The sequence below is a fragment of the Centruroides sculpturatus genome, unplaced genomic scaffold (assembly GCF_000671375.1).
Source record: "Centruroides sculpturatus isolate CEXI.00-Female unplaced genomic scaffold, Cexi_2.0 scaffold312, whole genome shotgun sequence".
Classification (NCBI taxonomy): domain Eukaryota; kingdom Metazoa; phylum Arthropoda; class Arachnida; order Scorpiones; family Buthidae; genus Centruroides; species Centruroides sculpturatus.
Genome location: NW_019384497.1, coordinates 250,285 through 263,816, shown reverse-complemented (window position 1 = coordinate 263,816; position 13,532 = coordinate 250,285). Strand labels below are relative to the sequence as shown.

At 26.8% G+C, this 13,532-nt stretch overlaps 1 protein-coding gene and 1 long non-coding RNA gene across 2 annotated transcripts in view; one reads left to right on the top strand and one right to left on the bottom strand.

Annotated features, from left to right (window-relative positions):
- Positions 1-10,426, bottom strand: part of LOC111621965 (dystrophin-like) — a 202,574-nt gene extending 192,148 nt beyond the window's left edge. Inside the window, exons 1-3 of the mRNA XM_023364220.1 lie at positions 10,344-10,426; positions 9,000-9,079; positions 4,784-4,794 (exon numbers count right to left, since the gene is read on the bottom strand). Coding sequence (XP_023219988.1) covers positions 4,784-4,794; positions 9,000-9,079; positions 10,344-10,426 — 174 coding nt within the window. The remainder of the gene's footprint in view (positions 1-4,783; positions 4,795-8,999; positions 9,080-10,343) is intronic.
- LOC111621961 lies at positions 1,226-2,948 on the top strand. Its single transcript, XR_002756174.1, has 3 exons — positions 1,226-1,282; positions 2,187-2,484; positions 2,735-2,948. It is a non-coding gene; the product is annotated as an uncharacterized LOC111621961 (long non-coding RNA).
- Positions 10,427-13,532: the final 3,106 nt, after the last annotated feature.

Here is a 13,532-nt window from a genome sequence, read left to right as displayed (position 1 = left end):
CTTAGTTAAAAGTTTATCTATAAAATAATTGAGAAATCATTAGAGATTAAAGTTCAAATAATGAAACAGGATTACCTGAAGGAAAATGTATATTTTATCGAAAATGACTTTTTTCCTACGATAGCAAACAAAGGTGAGAAAGTATCAGCACAAAAATCAAAACATCAGGTAAATGACCGAGTCCGGATGCCATACAAAAAATTTCTTTGAGAGATAATGAGATGGGATCACAGACAGAAATTATCGAAGTATTTGCTTTCGATTTGAATTCATAGAATAAAATGAAAGTAATTTAATGCTATAATTACTATCAACAAAAGTTAAACAAGTTATTTATATTTCCTTAAATCATCAAAATATCACTTATCAGTATTAATATATTCCAGCTTTAATTATAGATTTATGATAATTTAAACAATTTTATCTCTAGTCAGTTAATCATTTTTATTATTATAAGATAGCTGAACAATAATCAAATAAAATTACAAAAAATTAATATTCAGTAAATAATCATTTTGAGATTTTAGAGTTGATATAATTATTAAAAGTTTAAATATTTATTAATTTCGTGAATAAATCAAATATTCGTGACACTATTATGTAAGTATTTTTCCATTTGATGAGGTATCAAAGAACGTCATTTGAGAACAATAAAAACATTCAATTAAAACATCAGAAACAAACAGAACAAGAAAGAGAGCACGAACATTATAAAAATCAATACGTCAAATTCAGCCCTAGGAAATAAACTCAAGAAATTTGGAAAATGGAATGCAAAAATCGTATTCTTGACAATTGTATAAATAATAGCAAAAATGGAACGATCTAAAAGGGAAAAATACAAATTCTCTCTAATATAAATTCCAAACATAACTACATATTTTCAAAATGTCAAAACAGATTAAATAAATTAGGCGTAAAAGTTTTATTACAGAAATATAAAAATACATTAAAATCGTAATACAATGTAATTTTACTAATTAAAATCTTAATATGAACATTTTTAAACTGCAAAAATATTCAGTTCAAATAATTTTTATTAATAAAGAAACTAGAATATTTTAGCAACTAAATACTACCATTCAAATAAGATTTAACAGTGATTTAATCCACTAAAATATAAATAATAAAAGTTATAACAACTATCAAATAATGAAGTTTTTTTTTCTTGTTTGTTCGTCACGATTTATGTGAATAAATAAGTAATACACAATAATCGATTAATAATACAAGAAATTCCATTCTAATCTCTGAAACGTACTAATGTGGGATGTAAAAAATGGTAATCCAATATAATTATTTATGGTAATTTAAATTAATTTACAATAAAAATACTTTTATTTATTTAGTCCAAAATGAGCATAAATTGACCATGGTATTTTTAAATTAAACTTTTATTAATATTTTAAACTGGAAGATAAACAAATTGAACTTTTTTACTGACAAAAAGAAAATGATTAGATTATTTTACTTATATTTTTTTGAATTAAACTTAAATAATCTAATAACATCTACATCAACAAAGTATCATATTTCAATAAGATCCTTATTGTTTCCTAATACGATAACGAAGTAAAACAACCGTTTTCTCTCTTAATATAATCCTTTTTATAAATATATTATATAATATTTATTTAATTAATATTTTTATCACAACAAAAATCTATCATATTTTAATAACAAGTACAATAATCTTGCTTATTAATTAAACAAATAAGAAACATATTAATTTATATAATTCATATTAGTACAATAGTCTAAAAAGGAAAAATGGCTGGTAATTTATTCTCAATATTCGGGAATAATGATATTTAAATGAAAGCATATTTGCATTGAACTAGTGAGATAACAACAATCCTATCTTAACATTATACACAATTTAATGAACGGGATTGATAAAGCACACAGAATAACGCTAAGCAATAATTAGTTTTTAAAGCAAAGTTTGTTCAACACTTGAAATTCTAACTACCAATTAGGTCAACACACTATCATATACTGTTCCGTAGGAACTCTACTTTTATTTCACATCTGTAATAACTCAAATAGTGTTCAAGAAAATGAGTTTATAACAAACTCTACAATAAGTTAATTTGTAAGATACATTTTAAATTTAATTTTAAGAGTAAATAGTGTAAGCCAGAACTGTTACATCATTTATTATTATTATTTTAATTAAAATAAAGCAGCATAAATATGAAAACAAGTCCAAGTATTAACTGGAACTATATAAATAAACGGATGTAGAATATAATGTAACGAAATATAGAAGAAAAATAAATTTAACATCTGTTTACAATAAGGAGCCATAAATTAGATGTCGAAATCGGTGATGATGTTTATTATTAATGCCGTAATAGGGATAAAAATAATGGCCAACGGACCACCCGAAATGATATAAATGGACTCTTCCGATCAACACTCGCTTGCATCCGATCAACTTTCAACCTGCAGACTAGAATATGGATGATGGATTCGATCAATGTAAGGATTTGTATTCCTAAGAATAGATTCGTTTTATATCACACAATTCAAAGTCATTTAGAACTAACAGTATACACTTGCTCCTTTATATATAAAATTAAATGAAAAAATTCCTTTATACAGTAAGTGATGTATATAATTATAACCAGGAGACATTTTAAAAAACTTATAAGTTAATAATATATTCCGATTGATATTTTGAAAATCCATTTGCAGAGTATTTAAAATTACATTTTAAAAATCTCGACAGATGTTACCTCTACGGTCCGATGAACTATAAAAACCATCTGTATAAAGATAGCCATCGAGAAAAGACAAATACCAACTTGATATCAGAATCTTAAAACTGGTGGTGTTTTTCGATTGAAACATTGAACTGTCAGGAGAAAAGAAAACTATATTCTTTACTTTTTTTCTCTTATTGACGACAACAGCTGCGCTTTAAGCTGAAATTTGTAATGAGTTAGTTTAGCGCTGAATAAAACTAATTTTTATTCGTGTGTACATTATTAAAATATAATTAAAGAAATTTAGTAGATATATCTACTAAATCATTCTCTTATAAATCGATAATTCAAACTAACACTTATTTATATTTAAATAAATAGAAATGCGCGTTAATTCCCTTCAATCTTAATTATTTTTTAATAATGAATGACTAATTATTTTTAAATTAATAAATCAAATTTTTCACTGACATATTAATGTTCTTTTATAGTTTGTTATCGATCTACATAAATAAAATAATTCTTGAATACGACAGAGAAGAGTCCACATTTTCGTTTTAATTCAAATAATTCCAAATTTTTACAATCACATCATTTTTTTATTTTTATTTTACATGTAACTTTACGAGTTTCCTTTTTTTATTGTGTTTTTTGTTAAAGATTAGAAATAAAACACGAATTAACGAGAGAATAAAATCGGAAATATTACTAAAATAAATAAATAAATTATAAAAATGCCCTAAATAGTTTAAATAATAAAGTCGAAGGTTCAATAGAAATCATAAGGATTTTAAATTACTGAAAGTTGATACTAAGTCAGTTTCCATTCGGTCATTTTTATTTTAACAAACACAAAGTTTTCTTACATTTACAAATGACTGGCTGCACTACATTCAAGTTAGATAAAACTTCATTTCATTTTCTTTTTATTACTTAGATTTTCTTTGAGAAATAGTTTTCAAAAACGTTTCGGACCATATCTACAAAAAGTACTTTTCCTTGTATCAAGAATTCGGTGTAAAGTCTTCAGATGTTTATTGCGGGTTGTACGAGATGATAAGTTGGCCACGAGCCAGGAGTAAGGCGGTGCCCAAATACTGGGTCATGGCACAATACACTGTGCCACGAACGAAGATCCCTGGCTTTTTCATGTAATTGCTTCGTTCAAATTACATTTATCCACAATATTGAGTATTTATTTGTAATTGGAAATTTCGAAATTAATTTCGTACAAATCCATTTCGCGTATTTTTTCGTCTTTGCACCGCTATTAAATTTCCATTTAATCAATAAATTGAATTCACGCTAAGATGTCTAGACTCGTTTATTTGTAACAATATTAAACTATTATCTTTTCTAACTTTTTCTTTAACTTAAAAGGATTTACGACATTTATGATAAAAAATAATTTGTTGGAAATAAAAATGAATATTTATTTACATTACGTACTACGAAGGATATTGTAAACGATTTTATCTTAGCAGAAACTTAATGAAAATCAGTGATTTTATCAGATAAACTAAACATTAGCAACGAAACACAATAAGAAACGTTCGAATTTATTTATTTACTTACTTATTTTAATCGAGATAAGATAAGAAAATATTTAATATTAAGTCTAACGCATTTGCTTATCCATCCCTCTATCCGAAAACAAATAGGAAAATCAAAATTCTGATAAGTTTAAGATAGTAGCATGGTGTTATCCAGTATTATCCACGTGTGTTAAGTGTGCGAACTAAACGACTAACCTCGCCCGATTTGTGACATGACAGATGACACTCCCAACGCAGGGAATGTTCTTACATATATAGGCCTCTGCCGAAATCGGTAGGGAATTTTATTGGCAACCGTTTCTCCAACTAACCCTTACCTGATAAGAACATTATGGTGGGTTGTCGCGGGATGAATTTTCCCACCCAGATCGATACTGGAAAACAACACACGGGATTTCCTTGTAGGGAGCTTGGTTGCTACAGTAGTTGTTTCAAATTATAAGTCAATGTCATACGAGGATGAGTGGAAAATCCATTCATCCCAACATTAAAACAAATAGGGATAGTATTCCTCACCTTCCCGTTGCCTAATGTACGTCATGGCTGAAGGAGCGACTCTCTTGTGCTACTTGTAGATCACGACTGTTCTGAAGAGATGGATCTGACTGACTGTACCCAATCGATATCGTGAACCAGTCGGTGGTGCTATCTAGTGGCGTCTAGTTATACCAATCAAGGTCAATCACCGACTGGAAGGAAAGCAATGTCATCCTTCCAAAATGCCCAAAAACGATCAGGTGGAAATCAACGTCTCTGTTAATACACATCTCTGCCTGAACACGTCGAAAAATACATTTATATTGATAATTACCTTTAATCTTCCATTCTACATACTACCGCTTTATTTTTATTTCTTAAAATTATTTGTAAATATTAAATAAGTTACATGTTAAATTACATGTGTAAATTTAAACCTGTGTTGTATTTCAGCAAAATTTAGCTTTCAATTTTATCCAATTGCTTGAAATCAATTCTATCAAATGGAATAAATTGATTATTTCATGATTTTGTATTTTAATTGGATTTAAATATATTTTTCAATATTAAAACAAAATACAGTAATAATTATTCATTTTCAAATAATATATCCAAAATTCTGGTGTTCTATGGATTTTACAAAAAAATGAAGGAAAAAAAAGCTTTTATAAAATTCCTGGAAAATCAACTTTAAATTTTTAATGTAAAATACTTCAATAAAAATACACAGTACATTTACACTATCAAACTGTAAATACATAAGTATTTACAGTTTGATAGTGTCGCACACTAATGAGATCTTCAAAACTTTATACAGATACCTGAATTTTGCTGTATGATTAACTAGTTTTCAATCCTAGTTTACACCATTTCTGTTCTAAACGAATAATATTTTCACTAATTTGATTTCAATGTAATCCCTGAGAATGATTATTTGTAATTGAAAGTGTAAAAAATTGTCACTAATAATGTATTAAAAAACATTTTTATCAAGAGGGAATATATTTTCAAAGATAAAATTGTAATTTAATTAAAATGAAATTTTGGTATAGATCATAGCAAAAATTATTATTTTAATAATAATACAAAGCAAATTTTGCATTCTGTGAAGTTTTTACAAATTTAATTCATAAATAACAGAAAATAAAACATACATTATGACTATTTCTTGCATTTTAAAAAACTACGAGTTCATCATATGTATCAAATTAAATAGTTGTAATAAATTAACTATTAAACACAAGACTGTGTTATTATTAAAACACTTGGCGCTTATCCACTTTATTCAGTTGATACGGGCACTTTTACACGTTTCGGGTGTATACCTCCTCATCAGTCAACTGATAAGAAGAAACATATACATTAGATTATTACATTTTGTAAAAATGTAATAANTTTTCTTATATGATATATATTATTATTTTTAAGAATTTTATATATGTAATATATAACTTATAACATTATATATAATATTGATTTTATTTTACTTCTCATCATACTTTTGTATTTTGTTTTTAAAATAAAATAATGTTTTCCATTCTTTCATCTACAAACATTTTATCATTTTTCTCCTCTCTTTTTGGAATAATCACTATTCTTTCAATGTTATTTCTCAAAACTTAAAATTATTTGTCTTTTGAGGCAATTTTAATTTTTTAAATTTTAATTCAAAAATAACAAATTTTAATGTGACAGATAAAACAAACTATTGTTTATTGTTTTGACTAGGTTCTTAATTATTGAAAGTAAGAAGACTGTTTAATCAATACAGACTATATAATAAAACTACTATAAATACTGGTAATAAATATAATATAATAATTAATACAAAAAAGTCCACGATAAGCAGTAGAATAGCACTCCAATTATTCTTGATAACATTTATTGAGTCAATTATTACTTATAGATTACAGTAACTTTTGCATAAAAACTATGAATAAGGCATAGACAATAATGTAAAGATAGTATTATTAATGATTATTAATTAATAATATGCTTAATTTAAAATTTGAATGTAAATTACACAAATATTGACAGAGGATTCAAAAAGACAATAAAAAATATTTTCACTGATATTTTCCATAACATGATAGAGAGAAATGAGGAGACATATCATAAAAATCCAGATGATAGTTGATGAAATTACACTATAAGCTATCTCATCAAATAAAAAAAAATCAACAATGTTTTAGAAACTAATCAATGATAAATTTAATCATTACATTAAAATATGAGTAGGAGAAATATCAAAAATTTTAATTCTTTAAGGCACTATCAAATTATAAATATTGTTTATATCAGTATATATTAGTATGAAAAATCTTGTAAAATTGACAACAAAATTTGTTTGTGTAAAGCTGGACAATTGGGAACCTTTTTTTTTTTTTTTTGCCAATTTTTAACAGTCGAATCTGCTCTCCGTCAATTACACTTATGAGTTTACTCCAAATTATGATTTCCAAATAATCATCTGTTTTCGCGTGGGAATGGATTAAATCTTATATTGGGCTTCCTTGTGATTTTGGAATTTCAATCTGGAATTCAATTCATAAGCTTGCTTCTCCTATTGCTATTCATCTTTACTTTTGACAATGCACAAAAACGATTCAAACAATCCAGATAAAATACTTATGTTTTTAAATACAGATAAGCATTCAGTAAAAAATGCAAATACACGGTTCACAAAAATTTGCAAAAATGCAAAGAAACTCAATCTGTATCAAACTGTAAATACTTATAGATTGAGTTTCTTTGCATTTTTGCAATTGGATTTAAATATATTTTTCAATATTAAAACAAAATACAGTAATAATTATTCATTTTCAAATAATATATCCAAAATTCTGGTGTTCTATGGATTTTACAAAAAAATGAAGGAAAAAAAAGCTTTTATAAAATTCCTGGAAAATCAACTTTAAATTTTTAATGTAAAATACTTCAATAAAAATACACAGTACATTTACACTATCAAACTGTAAATACATAAGTATTTACAGTTTGATAGTGTCGCACACTAATGAGATCTTCAAAACTTTATACAGATACCTGAATTTTGCTGTATGATTAACTAGTTTTCAATCCTAGTTTACACCATTTCTGTTCTAAACGAATAATATTTTCACTAATTTGATTTCAATGTAATCCCTGAGAATGATTATTTGTAATTGAAAGTGTAAAAAATTGTCACTAATAATGTATTAAAAAACATTTTTATCAAGAGGGAATATATTTTCAAAGATAAAATTGTAATTTAATTAAAATGAAATTTTGGTATAGATCATAGCAAAAATTATTATTTTAATAATAATACAAAGCAAATTTTGCATTCTGTGAAGTTTTTACAAATTTAATTCATAAATAACAGAAAATAAAACATACATTATGACTATTTCTTGCATTTTAAAAAACTACGAGTTCATCATATGTATCAAATTAAATAGTTGTAATAAATTAACTATTAAACACAAGACTGTGTTATTATTAAAACACTTGGCGCTTATCCACTTTATTCAGTTGATACGGGCACTTTTACACGTTTCGGGTGTATACCTCCTCATCAGTCAACTGATAAGAAGAAACATATACATTAGATTATTACATTTTGTAAAAATGTAATAATAATAATGTTTTAATAATAACACAGTCTTGTGTTTAATAGTTAATAAATATGAAAACACGGTTTCAAAAAACGAATCAGTTGTAATAAATATTTAGGAGTTAACATTCAAAGTTTATCATTGCATTATGTAATTTAAAAAATATATATAAATAATACAGAAATGAACTTTTTAAAAATGTGGAACAAGCCTGTGTGTCAAAAAGACAAAAGCATATATCAACAATTGTGTCTAGAAGATATAAGATTTATAAATTTTCTTCACTATATTTTATTTTATTCAAATTGTTTTGGAAATCTACTATATTAACTAAAACATACCAGCATATCTAATAAATTATATTCATAAAAACTGCATAAATACTGAACATAGTATATTTGCACAAATTTGTTAAAATTTCAAAGTTTCAAATAGAGAAGAACTCCTGGTAATGCTTTACAGAAGGTGTATCAAAGTGTCTATGTCAAATTACTTGCTAAATGTTAATATTACATTCGAATAATATATTTTAAAATTGCTATTTTAATAGATTGTTTTAAATAAACAGTTTAGATTGCATTTCATGTAAATATAAATAAAATAAATTTAACCAGTTAAACTGCTGTATTAAGATCTGAAAAAATAATACTGTATATAACTAATCTGAATGTTTTTGGGTAAATTGGCTGCCTTTAGATGTTTAGCTATTCTTAGAATAATTTGTAAGATCTGAATAATCCTGAAAAAATAAATCTTGAAAAAGAAAATAATGACATACAATACACCAAATTATTACTGTATTTAAAAAACTATCTTTCAGTGTTAATAGCATGGTGAAAACACTAACACCTAAATATAGTTTTTAAAACATTTTCTTGAATAACTGCTGGGGATTTTGATCCATGAAAATTAATAAAAAGTAGTAAAGCACTTATTTGAATCATGCTATAATAAAAAGTTTGTGAAATTTTGTAGATTTTTTTGTCATCAATATTAAACATGTTTCAGTCTGAATGATGGTTTGAATGTATTAAATCAAGTGACACAAAATCCAAAATACCAGCAAAATTTCACTTACTATTCACACAAACATTTGCACGAATAGTAAGTGAAAGTTTGCTGGTATCATGGCTTTTATGTCACTTGATTTGAACATGTTTCATTTCAGACTGTAGTAAAGTACATTAATGAGAATGCATTTCTACATATGGTTTTCATAATTTTAAGGAACGATAAAAAACAACATGACCATAATTCAGCCACAGAAATCTACACCATCCCATTAAACAATCAATGTTTCAGATCTAATCTAGTCTATGTGGGTGCCACGATTCACAACTTGCAACAACAACTCAAGGTATGAAAACAAGTCCAAGTATTAACTGGAACTATATAAATAAACGGATGTAGAATATAATGTAACGAAATATAGAAGAAAAATAAATTTAACATCNAAAGTACATTAATGAGAATGCATTTCTACATATGGTTTTCATAATTTTAAGGAACGATAAAAAACAACATGACCATAATTCAGCCACAGAAATCTACTCCATCCCATTAAACAATCAATGTTTCAGATCTAATCTAGTCTATGTGGGTGCCACGATTCACAACTTGCAACAACAACTCAAGGAGCATAAATATACAATTGATAAGAAACTCAATAACACCACACAAACCAGTTAGGGACTTTTGTTGATACAAACCTAATATTTGCAAAATACTTCACAAATATTTTTATAAATTTATTTTGTTTCATCATAATTTCACAATTTCTATGAAAACCAGACAACTTAATAATTAATCTGGACCATGAATTAAAAAACTGCTCGTCCGGGTGAAAACTGGCCTGGTGAAAATACTATTCCCAATGTATAGAACATCTTCATTGATGAGATAGGTAAGTATGCAATCATTACTAGTGTAAAAGGTATATTACTATTTAAAAACTTATAGCCGGTAAACAGATAAGCTTTTTTTAATTAGCAACTGCAACTTACCATATGGATATGTTGCCAGTTATGCTACCAAGACCTCCATCCAATCCTTCATTTCCACACATATTTGACTTTGATATAACCATACTAGTTACTCATGATAACAACTGGGGACAACTAAGTGCCCATGGCCTATAACTCATTATGGCACTCAGCCAGCTATCACTTTATTTAAACATAGCATATATATAAAAATATATACATCTCAAAGCCTGATAATTATATTAAAGCCAAACGATTACCATTTAATCCAGTAATTGTTTGGCTTTAATGTCAAAATGAGTAGCACTGTGAATAACTAAGATGGTTATATCAAAATCAAATATGTCTGGAACTGAAAGATCAGATGGAGGTCCAGGTAGCATAACTGGTAATGCATCTGCATGGTAAGTGGCAGATGCATTGTGGGGTTGAGCCCTGCTCTGGGCAGATTCATTTCTTCCAGAATTTTTTAAATCAGTATTAGAAATCAAAATTTACTTAAGGTTAATTATAATTTAATCCTATTTCATTCTTCTTAAACTTTACTGAGTATATTTCTTTTTTTATTTATTTGTTGAAACAGTGTCTTCTTCTTGTTTTGTTTGGTTCAATGTCAGGACTTGGTGAATTTATTGATGCTTGGCAAATAATTTCATCATCAACTTTTGATCCATATAGATAAGCGTTTTGGCTTTCGCCCCTCTTCAGTCTGTTACATAAATAGGTTGTATCTTGTGGACATCTGTCAGGCACCTTCCGCACTACATCTTCCCATTCCCCTTCCCTTCCCTGCCGACTTGATGGCATCCCCCACATGCCTCGCAACGTGCAACATCTCACTCCTAGAATGCCGCACACAGCCTTGCCTGCAACTGTACAAACATTCTATTTTAATAGTTGTAACCAGTTTTTATGAATTTCTATGCTTAGATTCTTGTTAATATTATTTTTGTCTGTAGTAATTTCATAGCTTTCCTTAAATTTTCTTTTGTATCAATTTTTTTCTTTGTGTACTATTATAGTGTCATTCTTATCTAATTTGCAGTTATGAGTTGTGCAATGTTCATAAAAAACAGAGTTGATTCTATTATATTTCAAATCCGTGATGTGTTCTTTTAATCTTGTTTCTAATCTTCGTTTTGTTTCTCCAATGTATGCTTTTGGTGGTTCACATGTGCAAGGTATTTTATAAACGAGTTCAGTAGTGTTGTATTTATCTGGTTGTTTATTTATGCCAGTTTTACCCTTCCAGATTCTTTTTCCAGAAGGCTTTGTTCTCTATTTTTTGCCACAGGCAAAAAATCAACTTTTGGGAGCCAGAACAAACTCTAGGGAACCACTGTCAGAATAAAATATTAAAATTATATGATAACAATTAAACTTCAATAAGTGAATTATTAGCAAAATATATGTAAAATTATTAAAATATTATGTTTAAATAAAATACAAAAGTAAATTTAATAACAAAATTTTGAACCTAAAATAGTTTATTTGTTACCAAACAATACACATGCGAAATTAACAACACAACTCTCAATCAGCATTGTAGAAAAGGTTTTATTTATGAAAATATTTTCAACAGTATATAATAATCTTCTTCAGGCAATATTATCATTCACAGAGAACAGAATGCCACTATTTGAAAAATGGAATATAAACAATATAGAACATTTTTGAAAATTGTTCCTCACACACAATGAATGTAATTGAAATAAATATAAAAAGTATATAAATTTACAAAATTTTTAACAAACAGCATACACAATGAAATAAAACAAAACATTCTGTTCTCTGTAAATGATCATAGTGCCTGAAGAGGACAATTATATATTGCCAAAAGTACTTGTGTAAGTAAACATTTTCCATAACACCAATAGACAGTTGTATTGTTAATTCTGAACATCACTTGGCATCTAGTGGTTTTACATTTTATAATATACATACACTTGTTTCTTCTAAATGAAAACATGTTGAATTTTGCAGGTGTACACAAAACATGTCATTTTTATTATTTTTTTCAAAGGATATTTATTATTAAAATATATGCCTACATGTAGATGTACAGAGTGCATATACCATTGAAACTTCAATTTTGTGCTACCATTTGGTTTCCTCAGCTTCAAGTATAAAACTAAACTTTAAGTATTGTACAAAAAAAAAATAATTATATAATACTGTAAGTACACATTTTGAATTTGAAGGTTGAAAGTTATGTGATTTAACATTAACAGTGCCATCTATAATGCAAAATCTATCAAAAGAAATTACTATTATGAGGGAGCCAACAGAAAAATATTAAGCTTAAAAGAGGCTAGGCCAAAGGTCAAAAAAGATTGAGAAACACTGCTGTATAGAAATTAGGTATGCTAATATTCTCTCTGTCCTGTTGATTTCAACACTTTTGAAAAATGGCCAGAATTTCTACATATGTTATACTTTATGTTGATGTTTTGTTTTGTGATTATGATTATCTCTCATCTTATATGCATTTTTTGTCTTCCTTCATCATTACTTAAAGTTGTTCTAGTATTTTATCTAATTTCCTCTATTATAGTAATTTAAGATCATTCTCAAGAGTTTCTAATCTTTTCAATCAAAATAAGGCCACATTTTCAACTTGGAAAGGAAAGTCTTTTGATATTATGATAGACTATTTCTCTGGTCCTTATAATGTAGCTCCCAGCAGCTATGATATTTTTTATTTTAAGGATTTCATTTTATGGAAACAGTTAACGCTCATATTTTGTTAATGTGAGAGTTAACTGATTCATTATTCTTCTTATTAAATTCTAGGCCTGTATCAATTATTCTATTTTTTATACTACCTGTGTGGCTTTTTAGTCATCTCATACTTTCTTTTCACCATTCTCATTAATAATAATAAATTTATCAGCCAAGCAATAATGATAATATCTGCTTGCTATTATTATTATTCCAAATGGTTCATTTTTTCTTCCCAATCTATGTATTTGCTTTCTTTATGACAGAGATCTCCAACCTTTTTCTGAGAAAGGTTGTATGAGTTGTGAAAGACATGCTTCAATATTTTCAAAAATGGGGTAAAGTGAACTTGAAGCACAATAATTACAATATTTCTCATCATATATTAAGTATACAATCCTCAAAAACAGAATATGTTTAAAAAATTCACAAACCTAAAATTAAACAAAAAAATTTCTTATTAAATTATCCCGCAATATTTGTTACAGC